Source organism: Oryzias latipes, chromosome 21, assembly GCF_053564925.1.
Source record: "Oryzias latipes strain Hd-rR chromosome 21, Olatipes_Hd-rR_3.1".
Taxonomy (NCBI): domain Eukaryota; kingdom Metazoa; phylum Chordata; class Actinopteri; order Beloniformes; family Adrianichthyidae; genus Oryzias; species Oryzias latipes.
In genome coordinates, this window is record NC_136257.1 from 10174488 (window position 1) to 10191148 (window position 16661).

General features: G+C 43.0%; 3 protein-coding genes across 4 annotated transcripts; all 3 read left to right on the top strand.

The window, feature by feature from the left end:
- The first annotated feature begins 439 nt into the window (after positions 1 to 439).
- wu:fc50b12 (p53-induced death domain-containing protein 1) lies at positions 440 to 1253 on the top strand. 2 transcript variants are annotated; one of them, XM_023950958.2, is made up of 3 exons: positions 440 to 599; positions 682 to 845; positions 954 to 1253. In XM_023950958.2, the coding sequence occupies exons 1-3, from the start codon at positions 579 to 581 to the stop codon at positions 1186 to 1188; spliced, it is 420 nt and encodes a 139-aa protein (XP_023806726.1). In that variant the 5' UTR covers positions 440 to 578; the 3' UTR covers positions 1189 to 1253. The 2 variants fall into 2 exon arrangements, with proteins under 2 accessions (XP_023806726.1, XP_078796202.1); XM_078940076.1 differs by having other exon boundaries at positions 449 to 599; positions 727 to 845.
- A 1964-nt stretch (positions 1254 to 3217) lies between these two features.
- kbtbd7 (kelch repeat and BTB (POZ) domain containing 7) lies at positions 3218 to 8381 on the top strand. Its single transcript, XM_004081569.5, has one exon. The coding sequence runs from the start codon at positions 3872 to 3874 to the stop codon at positions 5726 to 5728; it is 1857 nt and encodes a 618-aa protein (XP_004081617.1). The 5' UTR covers positions 3218 to 3871; the 3' UTR covers positions 5729 to 8381.
- A 331-nt stretch (positions 8382 to 8712) lies between these two features.
- On the top strand, positions 8713 to 15850 carry zgc:101559 (Ras-related protein Rab-33B-like). Its single transcript, XM_004081461.5, has 2 exons — positions 8713 to 9015; positions 14733 to 15850. The coding sequence occupies exons 1-2, from the start codon at positions 8758 to 8760 to the stop codon at positions 15174 to 15176; spliced, it is 702 nt and encodes a 233-aa protein (XP_004081509.1). The 5' UTR covers positions 8713 to 8757; the 3' UTR covers positions 15177 to 15850.
- Positions 15851 to 16661: the final 811 nt, after the last annotated feature.

Below are 16661 nucleotides of genomic sequence, written 5' to 3' on the forward strand. Positions count from 1 at the left end.
ATTATTAAAAGATTATTAAATAAAAATCATACTGAACCAATTAAAATTTTACTTCATCTTGAGTTTTTTTCTATTAAATCTTTGAACTGAGTTGTGAGATAAATTTGTGTCACAGAATATTTTAAAATAAATTAATGTAATTAATGTTTTTGATCGGTGGACTGACTTTTGCGATACATGTGCTAACATGTGCATACATGTGTTGGTGAAATTTCTTCTTTTTTTTCCTGATCCATAAAGGAAAATTACATCATAGGAAGTATTGACAATATGTTCAATACCCTCTTTTATGTTTCTTTCACTTTCCTGACAAATTTGATTTTTGTTACATCTAAAACAAAACTAATGTGTGGTTAAAGTAACCTCACTGTACTTTTGTAATGCAGACCCTGAAAACTGTCTAATCTTTAACCAGCTGGTGTGTCCAACATCGGTCTCCCCGGCAACTCTTAAACAGACCATCAGATGTGCATTTTCCCAGACTCTGGTGAGCGTTTAGCCTGAACCTGAACTATAAATGTACATCTGACTTTTTGAAGACCACTTCGTCTGCATGAGATCACTTGGAATCCCAGAAAATGCCCAACAGAGCCCAAGAGGTAAGTGCAGGCAGGTTTCATCATCTCTGCCGCGTGGATCACTTCCTCAGAACATGATTAAAGGGTCCTCTGCTTTATTCAGGATGCTGTGATTAACCTGAAGACGCTGCATGAACTTTCTACACAGCTTGGCTTTGAGTGGAGGGTTCTAGCGTGTGAGCTTGGGTTCTGCCGATCTGAGATAGGACGGTTCCATGCCAGATCTGCAGACAGGATTGTGCAGGCCAGGACCATGTTGGAGAGCTGGTAGACAGGCTGTCTTAACATGAATTAGATCCAATTTGTGCTAAAGAAAATATATACATGTATGAATCTAAAACAATTGTTTCTTGTGTAATGGGCATAAATGTCCAGGTATGAACGGTCGTGGGACAAACCCAACAAAACCAAACTGCTTCAAGACGGTCTGGAGCGAGCGGGCAGACGAGATTTGGCTGAAAAACTGCGCTGCCTCCACTGGGGTCACCAGAAGCTGAGCAAAAAGGTGGAGCTCCCTTCGGCTTTCCCCTTCATTATCACCGTCCACAAAACCATCCGCAACCAGGACGCCCTGCGAAGAATCAACGACTTGAGCGGCAGGTTCACCTAAAGATGGATAGAAGGAAAATTCCCAAATATGCTGACTTTATCTATTAAATCGGAGTTGGCACAGTGTGTGACAGTAATGTTGCAAGACTTGTTTAAAATATGTTCTATCACCTGACGTTTGGTGGAAGCAGAAACAGCAGAAAAACCCAACAGCGTTCAGTTCAGTCAGGGAGTGATATTCTTATGTGTAATCATATCAAAGTCTGTCTCTGCAGCGCTAAAAATAATGTACATCCCCCAAAAATAGATCACAAGACAGAATCAGCTCTAGAATGGACTTCACTGCTAATGTAGGAAGATCATTTCCTCTCAATCACCCTGAACTCAATGCTGAATACGGTGACCCAGAAGGGTCACAACACTTTAGATTTCGCAACACAACACAAAATAACGCACTTCAATTCGTCACAACACTAGAAAAATTAACTCACAACACAAAACAATAACTCACAACACAACACTTTAAGTCACAACACAATAACGCTGAAGCCTGTTTGAGGTCTACAAACAAAAGGCCAGATATAGACAAATAGGGCAAAAGGGGCCAATTCCCCCCTAAAATCTGTGACTGCACCCCCATCCCCACCGCCCCCAAAAATCCTAAATTAACGAAAGAACTAAAGAGTTTCAAAAGAAAAAACTCACGAAAAGACAAATAAACAAACAAAAAAAAATAACAAAAGACAACAATCAAATGTAAAAAAAAAAAAAAAGAAATTGAAATAAAATAAAAGACAAAAGAGGTTGGGATAGACAGACGGACAAATAGACAGACATAAAAAAGAGATAAATAATAAAGCAGCTTCATCTTGTGCTGGTCCCACGCCTGGTAAATGCACAGGGTAGTGTCAGGAAGAGCATTCAGCAAAAAACTCCTAATGCTGTGACACGTTTGCATCTAAAAATCAACTGACTCTCATTAATCTTTCATTTCAGATAATGTGACTCCTCAAGTGTATTTAGAAGACAACATCAACAACTGTTTACCTCATGGATGAAAAGAATTCATTTAATGACATTGTTCATTTGATTGAAAATGGCTCATTTAGCTTAGAATTGGGCAACGAATTTTCCAAATGAGGCAAAATATGATTTAAAAGTTCAAAGTTGTTTCCTGAGACTTAAAGTCAATGCAAACATCAGCTTTCTATCAGTTTTGAAATTCCAGAAGCAAAAGTTGTGGTATGAGATATTAAAAATAGGTTTGTTTGTTTTTTCATATTCAATATATAAAGATTTTTTGTTTGTAATTTCCATGTTGATTCCTATTTTAAACTATTATGGTGTCTAGAAAAAGGTTGATGCCTTTTTATTGTTTTGTGTTTATCTGTTTTTATTGCATTCATTGTAGTTTTTCCTTTTGACCTCTTTATTAGTCGCTTTTTGCCACATTGTAGTAGCTTTTCATCCATTTTCTCTTTTTTGTTCTTTCTTTCTGGAAAAAATGTTAAACCGTTGACTTCTAAATTGACCTCAAATGTTAAATACTACCTTTAATTAAATGTAAAGCCGTTCTAACAGAATATTACTTACTATTATGTACTTTTAGCCTAAGGCAGATTAATTTGTTACAGTTACTGGCTTCAGCAGAGCAACCAAACTTTGATGACCCATTTTTTTTACAGACCAATGAAAAGGGCTAATCCTTTGCTTAGCAAGGTTGTGAGAGCGATCAGAGCCAAAGCGGAAGCCATAAATTACTGCCTTCAAAATAAAGGTTTTATTTAAACCGCATCTAAACAAATACAAAAATTTAAATATGTTGATCATCTTCTAAATCCGATAGCTCAAGACTTATGTCTATATTCTGAACATATAAACTAATGTGGCAGAGGAAAAAAAACTACATGAATCTTAGTTTTCAGACAATTATCTCTTTCCATGTCACAATGGGTTGGTGGGCCCAATTCTTCTTTTACTTTTAGAAGTAGGTCATTGAAGGGGAAAGAGAAATAGTCACTCCTCTTCATTCTGAACATGGAGAAACAACACCACTCACTGTTTTTCTTGTCTTGCAGAAGGAAAAATTATTAGGATGGTTGAGTTTTGTATGTTATAATAACTGCTTTTTTGCACTTGTTTTATTCCAAACATTTTAGTTTTCTATTGATTACTTTTTTAAATTATAAAAAAAAAAAAACCTAACTTTTTTTTTCCAAATGTAATCATTTGCTTTACTTGTGTTTCAGTTTTTATTCTACGTTTGTGTTTTCGGTAAACCGCTCTTTGCATTAATTTATTCAGAATGTAAATAATTTGTTTTCCAATACACTTCTGGTTTATTTTAATGGTTTTTTGTTCGTTTTTTAGGTTTGTTTGTTTTATCGTCAGACAAAACCTCTTTTATTTTGTCATTCTCTCCCGGAAGTGCGGCGGCACCTGCGCTCTATCTTTTTTTGTCCGAGTTCCTCCACGCTCAAAACAAACGGAATCAATGAAAACTGTCACCGGTCTGATGACTAACCTCCAGGTTCTGGTGACTGGATGATCCGCGGTTCGTACCGGATAATATGTTCGCTTTGAGAACCAGTAGAACCGGAGTGTTTTGGACCGTCGCCGCAGCTGTTAGGCGCTGGTAATGGGTTTAATCCGAGCGGTTTGAGCTCCAGGCGGATGTGTCCGTGTCTGCGCGGAGGCCCGTCGTGTGATCCCCCCGGCGTTCAGACTGTACGTCGTTTGCCGCTATGGCTTCGGTTCTGAGCTGCTTCTCGGGGCCGGAGGTTCTGGAGGACGTGGGCCACGCTCGGGCTCTGATGAGGGAGCTGAAGCTGCTGTACGACTCGCGCCTGCTGGGGGACGTGACCATCGCCGTGGAGTGTGAGGAGGAAACCCCGGAGCCAGAAGCGACCAGAACCGGACAGCTGTTCCTGTGCAGCCGCAACGTGTTGTCCGCCGCCAGCCCCTACTTTAAGAGCATGTTCACCGGGGGGCTGAACGAGTCCATGCAGGACAGAGTGGTCATCCGCGGCGTGGACTCCGAGTCCATGTCCGTGATCGTGGATTACTGCTACACGGGCAGGGTGACCATCACGGAGAGCAACGTCCAGAGGCTGTACGCAGCGGCCAACATGCTCCAGCTGGAGTACATCAGGAAGGCCAGCTCCAGCTTCATGACGCGCCGGCTGGAGGTCTCCAACTGTGTTGGGATCCTGAAGTTTGCAGACACCTACGACAACCCCGAGCTGAAGGAGAACGCCATGGCGTTCATAGCCAGGAACTTCAGCCAGGTGTGTCACGGAGGAGAGCTCGGCGAACTCAGCTTGGAGCAGCTGAAGGAGCTGCTGTCTCTGGATATCTTGGACGTGGACAGTGAGAAGAAGGTCTGCGCGGCGGCCTTGGAGTGGATCGAGGCCAACGCGCTGCTGCATGAAGAGGACGCGCTACAGGCACTGAAGTGCGTCCGCTGGAACCTCTTCACCGAGAGGGACAAGTGCTACTTGGAGGATCTGGTGACCAAGCCCTTCGTGGAGAAGCACCTGCCGTCCTTCTTCAACCCGTCCACGGAAGGCGGCTGCCTGTCCCCAGCCTGCGATTCACCAAAATGTAGAGTCGGCATGAGCGCGAAGGAGATGATCCTCTTCTTCGGCCTCCCCAACGACAACATCATGTGCTGCGACCCGTACTCAGAGGACCTGTACTTCATGAATCCTCCTTTACAGGATCTCAACGGCCAGGATTACAAGCGATCCACCATGGAGTCCTTAATCGCTTGTGCCACACCTGAGAACAACCTGTACCTGGCTTCGCACTTCTCCAGACACTTCTGGTTGTACAACCCTGTCCTGAACAGCTGGCAGGAGTTGGCGGAGCGGCCTCTGGGGAGGATCCACTCCGGGATGGGCTACCTCAACGGCCACGTCTACCTGATCGGAGGAAGGAATCCGGTGACCGACGCCAGACTGAAGGAGGTGGAGTGTTACAGCATACAGAGAAACCAGTGGACCTTCGTTGCCCCTTTGCCTCACTCTTTGGGTAAAATGCAGGTAGTTGCCCTGAACGAGCAGCTGTACGTGGTAAATAAAAGGAGGATGCTTTGCTACGACCCGAAAAGGAACCGTTGGCGGCACTGCGGTTCGCTGAGAAGGGACAAGCTTCACAAGGCCTGCGTCTTCCAGGAGCAGATCGTCTGCGTCTGCGACATCCCGGTGGTGAAAGCCTACAGCCCCACCAGGGGGGAGTGGAGGAGGCTGGGGGACATCCCCATCGACAGCCGGGCGTTGAACTACCAGGTGATCCAGCACAGCAGCAAGCTGCTTCTCCTCACCCAGACTCTGCTGCAGCACAACAAGAACAGAGTCCTGATCCACGAGTACGACCCCGAGAGGGACGCGTGGAAGAACATCATGGCGGTGTATGTGTCCACGCTAGGACCCGTGTGTGTGTCCACACGCGTGTACCCAGCGTGTCTGGGCTCTGCTCACAGCTTCTCCACCGAGGAGGAGGATGATAGCGGCTCCAGCGCCGACTGGGACCTGGACGGGCTGACAGATCCAGACTCAGATTCTGGCAGCTCGAGCTCTTTCTCAGATGAGAACTGGTAAAAAAAAAAAAGGAAATTAAATTACTTACCAAGTCTTTCTGATGGGATGACAATACTTTTAAGTACTTTAAAGACACCAGCTTGTGACTGCCAGAAACTTTGAATCCTACCACAGATGGTACCAATAAGGCCTTTGCTTTACTTCAGCTTTATCATGGCAATCTCCAGGGTACTTCTTGAGGAGCATCCCTCAAGATATGGTCTGTGCACCAGGTTAAATAAAGGAAACAAAAAAGACTTCAGGGAGGAAGAGTAGGTGTTACAGGCTGGAAAAATGGGAGATTTTCCCATCACATCTGGTAAATCTGGTCCCACCAATATCCATATTTTCCTCCCAGACATCCTATGACATTAGATTTCCTGTCCCAACGCGCCATGTCACAATAAATCATAAGAAATGGGAGGAAACTACCTACATTGTTTTGACTTACTGATGCTAAACTCACTAAATTCTGGGCTTTTTACTTAAATGACCAACTAGAACATTCTTTTATTTTGAAAAGAAAACCTAAAACAGCAGTAAAATCCCTTTTAAAGAGCCGAATGTCTGTCATTTCTTGCAGATAAAGGACGAGCTAATCAGAGATGGAAACAGCTTTTTCTCAAAAGTGCGGAAGCGATTTCATAAAAGCTGAATTTTCAGTATTATAAACATCTCAACCTCAACAATTTCATTCCAGATTAAGCCAAACTTTTATTTTGAAAAATCAGCATTACTTGTATATTTCGTTAGTCATTACATTTCTTTTCAGTATTTTTAATCTTAATTCTTCAAACTCTTAAAATGCTGATGACTGTCGACTTCAGGTAGATGTAAGTTCTTCAGATGGAAGGTGACAGAGTAACTATGATGCATCATACATTTATTGTAAATATTAAGTTTTGAGACGAAGCATCCATTGAGAGCTCAGAGTGCTTATTATACTTTTCTAATTAAAAATGCTGGTTATAAAAACACATTTTACAGCAAAAAGCGATCATTAATGAAGGCCATTGTTCTCTATTAGATTCAAAGTCTGAATATTTTCCAGAAAAAACTTGAATTGCTGTGAAATGCTGTAGGAAACCATGAACTTTGTTAGGTTAAGCTGCGAGACAGAATCTCAAAGAACGAACATGAAAAAACGTTTGTCGCATAAAAGAAGTCATGGACTTGAGTCAGGAATGCTTTAAAACTTTAATCAGTGTTTGGAATTGTGCAGAAGCTGTTTGTTGTGTACTCATATGTTTGTGCGGCAAAATTTACGGAGCCCCAGACATGACATTTGTAAAAAAAAAAAAAAATGCTGACCTGAAATTTTTAATTGGCATTTTGTGGCACAAATTGGTATGTTGTGGATTAATGCACACAAAATACTAATTTCTAGGCATAAACTACTATGTTGTGTCTACAAACAACTAAGTTGTGGCCACAAAATACTAATTTATGAACATAATATGCTAATTTCTGCTTTAAAATGCTCATTGCTGTGCAAAAAATACTAATTTGTGTGCTTTAAATGCTAATAAAATGCAAATTTGTATAAAAAGATTACAAATTTTATTTACAGTATGTGAATAAGTGCTCTCATAATGCTAAGATAATGCTAATTTGTTCCCTTAAAATGCAAACAAAATGCTAATTTGTGCCCTGAAAAGCTGTTAAAAGGTTAATTTGAGCCCCAAAAAGCTAATAAAATGCTATTTGAGGCCCCTAACAATAATTTTTGTGCCCAAAAAGCCAATTTCTGCCTCAAAATGCTAATAGAAATCAAATGTGGCCACAAACTGCTGTTTTATGGCCACAAATATTCAATTTGAGTGAATTCAGTGTAAATGTTTTTAAATGTCATATCCAGGGCTCCCTAAATCATTTCACATCATGGTGTGACGTGAAGCTACACTGGGGAACTCTCAGGTTTGGGCTTCGGCATAAGCCTCTTTTCTTTTCTTGAATGGGTTTCTTTTTGGATGTTTGGTACCGTTAGGCAGTACGTCGTATTTAATAAACATTGTTTTTAGTGAATATTGTTTTCCCCCTTTAAATCCTTTTTGAAATTTAAACTCAAGATTTGAAAAGTATGTTTGCTCAGTTTTCTTTTTTTTTCTCAGCTGAACTTAAACTCTACATTCTTGTGCAGTTTGCAAAACTCCTGACCTCTGGATGTTTGTGTGCAGCTGCAGATAAATGTGTGCATCCAAAAGAAAAAGGAGGAATTATTTATTTTCTGTTGTATTTATGTACAAACGGGTTCAGAAAATGGATGGATGTACAAATAGGTGTTTAGGCCGGCTATTTTGTTTTGGTTTTTGTTTTATTTTATTTCTGTTGTGGTGCCACCTTATATTTAACCTTAATGATGAAATGAGATGATGGTAATTTATTCTGTGAATGTTAAGAACCTGATGTGCAAAAAAATAACCTTTTATTCTTATTGGGGATTTGTCTCAGAGTTTTGCAGTAAACATTGCTTAACATGTTATTTTGGTGAAATTAATGTTAAAAAGTGAGTCAAATGCTACTTTGAAACAAAAATCCCTTCATTTAAATGTTTTGTCATCTTCTGTATTACATAATTTAAAGTATGAAACAAAATAATATTTTATCTATTTGATTTGCTTGTTGGATATGTTATTCTATTCTTTTTTTTTATTATTAAAAAGATGCAATTTAAGCTTTGTGTGGTGTGGAAAAACCAGTATTTTACTTTTTGCTCCATTATTTACAATTTGTTTACATGAAGTCCACAGGTGAGCCATAATGAGAACGTTTTTATGCAGGAATAAGATAATAGTTCAATTACAGTATTATAAAACATAGAAAATGTTTATGGTAAATTAACTGTTTAGTTGCCAACACAAAAATATGTGTAATTTCTCCTTGATTCTTTAAATTCTTCAGATTTTGTCGATTGCTGCAAATCCTCAGATTTGAAATGTATGACAGAAGCTTGTCTTTAGCGACATCTAGTGGTGTCTTCTCTACTTATACTGATCGTTATCGCGATATTTCAACTCCACGATCACGTTCAAGCCGCGAGATGTTGAGAAATGGCAACAGAAAACAAAGCTGAGGAAGAATTTGACACCGTTTTCGGTCTGACGGACTCTGTCGAGCTTTCTTCCCAGCACGACTACGGCCCCACTCGAGCTCGGATCTTTAAAATCATAGTCATAGGGGATTCCAACGTGGGGAAGACGTGTCTGACTTATCGGTTCTGCGGCGGCGCTTTCCTCACGAACCCAGAGGCAACTATCGGGGTGGACTTCAGGGAGAGGACGGTAGAGCTGGATGGAGAGAGCATCAAGGTGAGAAGACCTTTAGCAACAACACATATTCGTATTTTATCCATTAATGTACGAGATTTGTCTAGAGTAACGCTGTGCAAGTCTGTACTTTAGGAAAACAAACAGCTGGCCTGACCCACAAAGGGGATATCAATAAAGACAAAAGCATAAAAAGTTGAATGGAGATTCATGCTCAAAGGTGCAGTGTAACGTTTGCAACTGTTTATCACCAAAGTCCTGTTACTTTCTCAGTTATGCGATTAGTTTTCCCCCTCCTGGGGGCTGTCTTATTTTTTATTTTTATTTTGCATGTTTTTGCATATTTAACACTCTTGTTCAATTTTATGCTTGGATCTCAAATATGTTACAAATGTAGAAATATTAGAGGGGAAAATATCCTGCTTTTGCTGCTTGGTCTTAAAATATTCACTTCCCTGAATCCCTGAGGCCTGCCTGCTGCCTCCCCGTTTGCTAATTCCAGTTAGTCTGTCTGGGATTATATTTTTGTATTAGTTTTTTTGCTGCAAAAATACACATTCCTCTAGTATTCTTTCAAATAAACAACTTTTTTGTGTTTTTTTTTTCTTTGAATTTAAAATAATTTATGTTTGCATTTTGCAAATCTTCATTAGAATTAGAGTTATGGCCTGCAGGCGCTCTCCATTCCCTTTTGACCCAGCCTCAACTGACTGAGTGGCTGTGCTTTTTGTCTCCCCTTCTCTAGCCCTGCCTCCCCGGTTGCATGACAAATTAATTAAAAGACCTATATCATGCTATTCCTAAGCCTTTTCTAGCAAAAAAATATCCATGTATATAATAATATATTACCTTTAGCATACAATTTTTTAAAACTTATTATTTATTTTTTATTATATTATCATTAGTTATTTTTTGCGAGCAATTTTCCTACCTGGAAGGAAGACGACTTGATCTCTGAGGCTCCGCCTTTTGCTTCGTTTGGGTGCCGGACATTTCATGACGTCATCCTAGAGTCGGCCTCGGCAGCGTGACTGCGTTTCTCCCACGAAAACAAACTACATCCAAAGTTTTGCAAAGAGGGATGTGGATATTGTGCATCCAAAAGGAAACTGCTTTGCCGATCATTGCTAACTCTGAGGAGAAAGTGTGTGGGGGCGGTGCTGGCATCACAGACTCTTCCTGGGAAGGGGCTGTTCGCATTGCTCTACATTTCTTTTTGTGAGGAATGAACATTATAACAATGTTTTCAACCAGTGTGCGCCGTGAATATGGTCAGGTGTGCCGTGAGAAATTGCCCTCATTAACTGATCTAAAAACATTTACCATCTCCAGGATATCGGCTCTTTGTTCATCCAAACAGGCCCTGATAAAACACAGAGTAGTTAGGAATATGAAAGATCATAAAATACCTTTTTCTGGGGGGGAGGGGGGGCCCATTATTGGTACGGGTCGGGGGGGCTAACGGGTCGGGGTCTCCGCTGAGGCAATCGGTGGTTGCCTCGGCCGGTTGGCCTCCTCGGTCCCGTCGAGGCCTGACCAGAGCTCCTCTAGGGCTGGCGTCTGGGGGTGGGGGCCTGGGCTTGCTCCGGGGGGGGCGACACTTTCTGGCTCCTCTCTCTCTGTGTGGGGTGGGTGGTGCCGGGCCTGGGGTGTCGGCGCCTCCGGGGGTGGGGCCCTTGGGCTGGGTGGCCCTGGCCCCTTTGCTGGGGGGGGGGGCTGGGGGACGGCTGTTTGACCACCAGGGGACAGTCTACCAGCTGTCCCCAACTTACCCCCTTCCTCATATAACCTCATATTAGGGTGAGGGGGTGGGGGGCCTAGCCTGCGATGCGCCTTGGGGGGGGGGGCTACTTGGCAGTGCCCCCCCCCCCTCCTATGGTTGCCGTATGGAGTGGGCCCCCCCTCTTTCGGTTTTATTTGCACCTTAGACATGTAGGGTCCTTGGTAGGGGGGGTGCTTGGACATCACTGCAAGCAAGCAGCTGATGTCCTCCTGGCACCCTACCCGCCAATTTTAACCGCACCTTAGACATTTAGGGCCCCTTGGTGTGGAGGGTGAGGGGACATCACTGTGAGTAATCAGGAGATGTCCCCTTAGTGCCCTACTCGCCAATTTTAACTGCACCCCCCTTAGTACACACACCCCTCCCCCTTCAATATATACACTCAAACATAAACACACACACATGCACACACACTCCCTGTCAAACACCCATACACGCACACACATTTTACAAGGACGGTGGGACCTGGGTCCATCTGTCCCCTACCCCTTCCCTGGTGGGGGGTGTGGGCCCCTTGGCGATGGCGGCCGTGTCCCTTGGGTGCCGGCTCCCTGGGCCCGGCGGTGCTCTCTCCGCACGGTGGGGGGGTTCATATTACACCTGAGCCGGGGGTGTTCGTGTCCCTTGGGGGTGGGTCCTGGTCCTTGCCCCTGGGCGCTGGGCCCCGCCAAACTTCCAACATGGCCGAGCCTGGTCGGGCCATATTTATAACATCCCTTGTGGGCCGCCCTTTTTTCCCCGGGGTTCCCCCCTCCTGGGCGGGGGCGGCGGGCCCCTGCCTTGCTCCTACCTGGACCAACCGTGGGTCGGGTGGGTGGCTGCCTGGGGTGCGGAGCGGGTCTCCCTTGGGGGGTCCTGGCTCGTACCTGGGGTCGGGGCGGGGGGATGCCCGGAACTCCTGGGTGGTGGTGGGGTGCTCGTCTGGGGCTGTGGGCGTCCCTCTCCGGTGGGGCCCTGCGTTGGGCTCTTCCGGCGCGGCGGGGGGGCTGCTTTCCTGGCTGGGCTGGGGCGGCGCTCTCTTTCCCTCCGCGCCTCCCTGCTCTCTGGCTCTGGGGGCCTCGCGGCGGTCCTGCTGGCTCTGGCCTGGGTGGCGGTCTTGGTCGCCCGGGGGGCGATTGTTCTCTGCCTGTTCCTGTGTGGCGTTGGGGGAATTCCGGCTGCCGCTGCTGCTGCGGCGGGGGTCTGGGTGTGGGGGTGGCTGGGCGCTCCTCCTCCTTCTTTTCACATTCCACCATCCATTTTAGAAGAACATAAACACTCACCTGAACACAGGTGTTAGCTCACCTTTGCACTAATAGTTTGCATGATTGAATGAATGAAAGATTTCACACTAGTTGGTTTTAAGGCATAGGTATGCGTTTGTGAACAGGCCCCGCCCTTTTTGTACTACATTTGAACCGTACTGTAATGATAAACAACCAGTAAGCCTGTCTGCTCTATGCTGCTTCATGGTCTTACCCCCCTTCCCCTCCTTTATCACCCTCCTACCCCCCCCCTCTCTCTAACGTCCCTCTCTCTTTTTCCCCTCTTTCCTTTTCCGTCCGGTCCAACACCAAAGATTTTCAAACATGATTGAAATTAATAAAGTTTGGCCTCAATTACAAAAGGGGTTTATTCAGACATACCTTTGGTTTGTCTGAAGATTAATAACCCCTCTTGTTAAAATAAAATATGTCCAACACAAGAGGCCCTCAGCTCTCATCTGTTTGCCTAGCTGTTGGACGGGTCAAGTTTAAAAAAAAAAAAAGAATACCTTTTTCTTTGTGTTTCTTTGATTCTATTAAAGACATTTTGATAAGAATGACGGTACAGCGTTTTAGCCGTAGCTTCAGACGTTTTTGGAAAAGTCCCACCCATTCAACTGTCTCCACCAATCATTCTTGGAGGCTTAATCACATGTCATCAGTCTGACCAATCAGAAGTGGTTAAAGTCTTCACTTCCTTGTTCTGATTCTGCTCATAAACTCGCTTCAGTTCTAACAAAAATATCAGCTAAAGCTCATCTTTAGTGGTGTAGCTTTCCGCGGGATCCGATGTCAGACCGTGGAACAAGTGAACAAAACCATGAAGCTCAGAGAGTGTTCGCACTACATCTCCCATGATGCATCCTGTTAAAGTGACAGCGTCTCAGCGTAAAATGAGTCTTCCCTGTTACACGTCTTGAAACAGCAACAAACACACATGAAACAGTTTTTAAATCTTCTTGATGAAATCAGAGGTCAACAGTTTAGTTCTCCTTCAAAGGTTTGTGTTTATTAACACCCGAACATCCCAGAGTTTGGTCCAAAGTCATCTTTCTAACTGAAACACTTTTGTAATAACATCTGGATTATTTTATATGTTAAACTTAAGAAGAAGAAGTAATACCAACATTTAAGAAACAGGATTAAGGTGAAGTGGCCAACAGACACAATTAAACTAAAATGAAACAATTTAATCATCTAAAAAGAAATAAAACATATTTGTTAAAGTTTTCAAAGACTTCATTTTTGATTAGACAAAAGAAAAACTAATAAAACTTCAACATGTTCACTTTTTGTGTAGCTACAGAAAACATAAATATATTGTTAGTCTTTTTGTGTTAAATTTATCAAACATATTGTGATCATGTAAAAAATTACAGTTACCTCTTATGTTACATGTTGCCCTTCTAATTAGACGAGGGTCATTTGGAGAATAATTTAAGGTATTTTGACTTTTATTCAAATTAAACTTTTGCAGTGAAATGGAAATGTTTTTGCTGTTTTTGCTAGTTCATTTATCGCAAGTTCTATCGTCATCGCAATATGGATCAATAATATCGCATATCGCGAGTTTTCCTCATATCGTGCAGCACGAATTGGGCAAGTTCTTCCACTTAAAAAGATGGAAGAGAGGCCTGTAATTTCCGTCATGGATATATGTCAACTATGAGAGACAAAATGTAAAAAAAATAGTCAGGAAAAATCTCCTAGTCTGATTTTTAAAGAATTTATTTGTAAATTATGGTGGAAAATAAGTATTTGGGCAAGATTTCTGCACTCACAGACCTGTAACGTCTTCTTCTGTCCTCCACTAGTAACCTGTATTAATGGTAACTAGTTGAACCCCTGTTTGAATCTGCAATAGGTAAGCAGCTTGGTGTGAAGAAATCCTCTGTGGGAGCAATTATTAGGAAATGGAAGACATACAAGACCACTTCATCTGGGGCTCCCCACAAGATCTCATCCGGTGAGGTCAAAATCATCACAACATAGAGAGAGAGAGAGAGAGAGAGAGAGAGAGGGAGAGAGAGAGAGAGAGGGAGAGAGAGAGAGAGAGAGAGAGAGAGGAGAAGAGAGAGAGAGAGAGAGAGAGAGAGAGAGAGAGAGAGAGAGAGAGAGAGAGAGAGAGAGAGAGAGAGAGAGAGAGAGAGAGAGAGAGAGAGAGAGAGAGAGAGAGAGAGGATGATAGGAGGGAAGTGAGAGAGAGAGAGAGAGAGAGAGAGAGAGAGAGAGAGAGAGAGAGAGAGAGAGAGAGAGAGAGAGAGAGAGAGAGAGAGAGAGAGAGAGAGTGTTCATGCGCAGGCACATCTAAAGATTGCTAGAGAGCATTTGGATGATCCAGAAGAGGGTTGGGAGTACTACTGTAAAGCATGGGGGTGGTAACATCATGCTTTGGGGATGTTTTTTAGCAAAGGGATCAGGGCAACTAATCCGTCTAAAGGAAAGAATTAATGGGTCCATATATCGTCAGATTTTGAGTGAAAACCTCCTTTGATCATCAAGGACATTGAAAATGAAACGTGGCTGGGTCTTTCAGCATGACAACAATACCAGACACACTACTCGGGTAACGAAGGAGTGGCTTCATAAGAAGCATTTCAAGGTCTTGGAGTGGCCTAGCCAGTAGAGCTGTGACGGTGTCGAATTTTTCATCACCGCGGTGACGAACCACCAGGGGGCGCGGTGTCGCGGTTCAAATCCTAATGTTTGGTCTGGTTGTGTTTCTCCTCCAGTTGCAGATTTGGGACACAGCGGGTCAGGAGCGTTTCCGGAAGAGCATGGTGGAGCACTACTACCGCAGCGTCCACGCCGTCATCTTTGTTTACGACGTCACCAGCCTCCCCTCCTTCGAAAGCATCCCTGAGTGGATCGAGGAGTGCAGTCGCCACTTGGTGGGGCCGCTGGTGCCCCGCGTCATTGTGGGAAACAAGTGTGACCTGAGGGAGCAGCGGGAGGTGCCCGCATCGTCCGCCCAGCTTCTCGCTGACAGTTACAACTACCCGCTATTTGAGACCTCGGCCAAGGAGCCGTCTGAGAAGGAGCATGTGGATGCCATCTTCCTGACCTTAGCGTACAGGCTGAAGAGCCACAAACCTCTGAGACTAAAGCAGCTGAGTGAGAGCGGCGCCAGGCAACTGAGCCAGAGAGAGCAGGAGGAGGGGCTCTGTCAATGCTGAGGTCAGCGCCGCCTCACTGAATGGACTCACTATAGGGGCTACATCCTCCAGCAGTGCTGGATTAAAACAGTCATAATGGTTTAAACAAAAACACGACTTTTTAGAAAGACTTTATGTTGATTTTAATGTTTCTTTGCTGATGTGGGGCCCTTGGTGCACGAGTTTGCACAATATCAAACCAGAATTATCGCAAGCATTTGCACCTAAGATTAATATTTAGCAATGGGTTTGCTGTGATTGCTCCAATACTGGACTCTTCCATATCCACATACTAATGCCTTATTTGTTTAAAGACTTTACGCGAAGAGAAAAACTTAAAACACAGGGAAAAAAGGACTGAAACTTTGAAAAAATGAGAACATTCTTTAAAATCTTTGTGATTTTTTTCTTCCAGTTCTTGGGATGACTATTGCATGAATGTTGGTGCTATTACTTAGCTTTTTTTGCACACATTAAACCCAATAACCCAAGTGATGAAATTTAGCTGGCGTGTTTGGTTAAATGCAAATCCACACAGTTCATTTGGACTGCATGTTTGAATGTCAAATCTGTGTCACTTGAAGTTCAGAAAACCGTTTCCTCAACGATGAAATCATGTGTGATTTGAAGACCTTTCAGCTGTGTTGGGAGCAGTCAGTATAAACCTGCAAATCAATAAAATGCTCACATCTGTACTTTGTCATTAGAATTTCTTTACTGGTTTGTTTGGAAATTGGAAGTGTTTCAGGAAGCTACACTGATCCACTTCAAATAAATATACTTGGGGACATTGTGTAAAAGTGAAAAATTTGAATTGGGGTGATAGACACAATTATGTCTTTTCTACATCTACATCATGGTCTCACCGTTTACAGTGTGTCTTACTTATTGGGGACAAATCTGGAAAAAAATTGAACAGAAAAACCTTTTAAATGATAACATTCAGTGAGTATAAAAAGCTGATTAAGCCAGTCAGTCATTCCAAGTTCATTTTTCTAACACCCTTGAACAGACGACGTCACTTAATGGACGAGCAGCAGCACCTGGTCATAGAGGGCCTTCAGGTATTAATGGAATAGGTAAAAATACTAGACTGTTTATGCTTTTCAGAAAAAGTTTAGGTATGGAAATTAAAATTAGATATGCGGAGCGGTTTCAGTTCATTAGAAATGCCACAGGAACATGTAAAAAACCCTAAAAGCACCATTTTAATGTAAGTCTATTAACAAAAATTTCTAATATGAAATTACCAATGGAGAAATAGTTGCTGTTAAAGTTTCCAATTAATTCCCAATGGGGAAAACGGCATTTCTTTTATCTGTGTGTGTGTGTGTACATTTGTGTAGCTTTAAATTAAAGTAAAGCTGAGACATTTTTACTCCTTTATTTAAAGGCTAAAGCTATTTTAATTTACCTCAATTTCCAATTTCGGCTTACAATGAGCTCTGCTGATGCATTCAAGAACTCACGTATATTTGCACACAGTGTATCGCTATTAGCTATCCT

Excerpts from the sequence above, each read along its gene's own strand:
- wu:fc50b12 (XM_023950958.2), top strand. The coding sequence starts at position 579 with ATGCCCAACAGAGCCCAAGAG. Across the intron at positions 600-681 it reads TGCCCAACAGAGCCCAAGAG|GATGCTGTGATTAACCTGAA; the intron begins GTAAGTGCAGGC and ends TGCTTTATTCAG. Across the intron at positions 846-953 it reads AGGACCATGTTGGAGAGCTG|GTATGAACGGTCGTGGGACA; the intron begins GTAGACAGGCTG and ends ATAAATGTCCAG.
- kbtbd7 (XM_004081569.5), top strand. The coding sequence starts at position 3,872 with ATGGCTTCGGTTCTGAGCTGCTTCTCGGGGCCGGAGGTTCTGGAGGAC.
- zgc:101559 (XM_004081461.5), top strand. The coding sequence starts at position 8,758 with ATGGCAACAGAAAACAAAGCTGAGGAAGAATTTGACACCGTTTTCGGT. Across the intron at positions 9,016-14,732 it reads TGGATGGAGAGAGCATCAAG|TTGCAGATTTGGGACACAGC; the intron begins GTGAGAAGACCT and ends TTTCTCCTCCAG.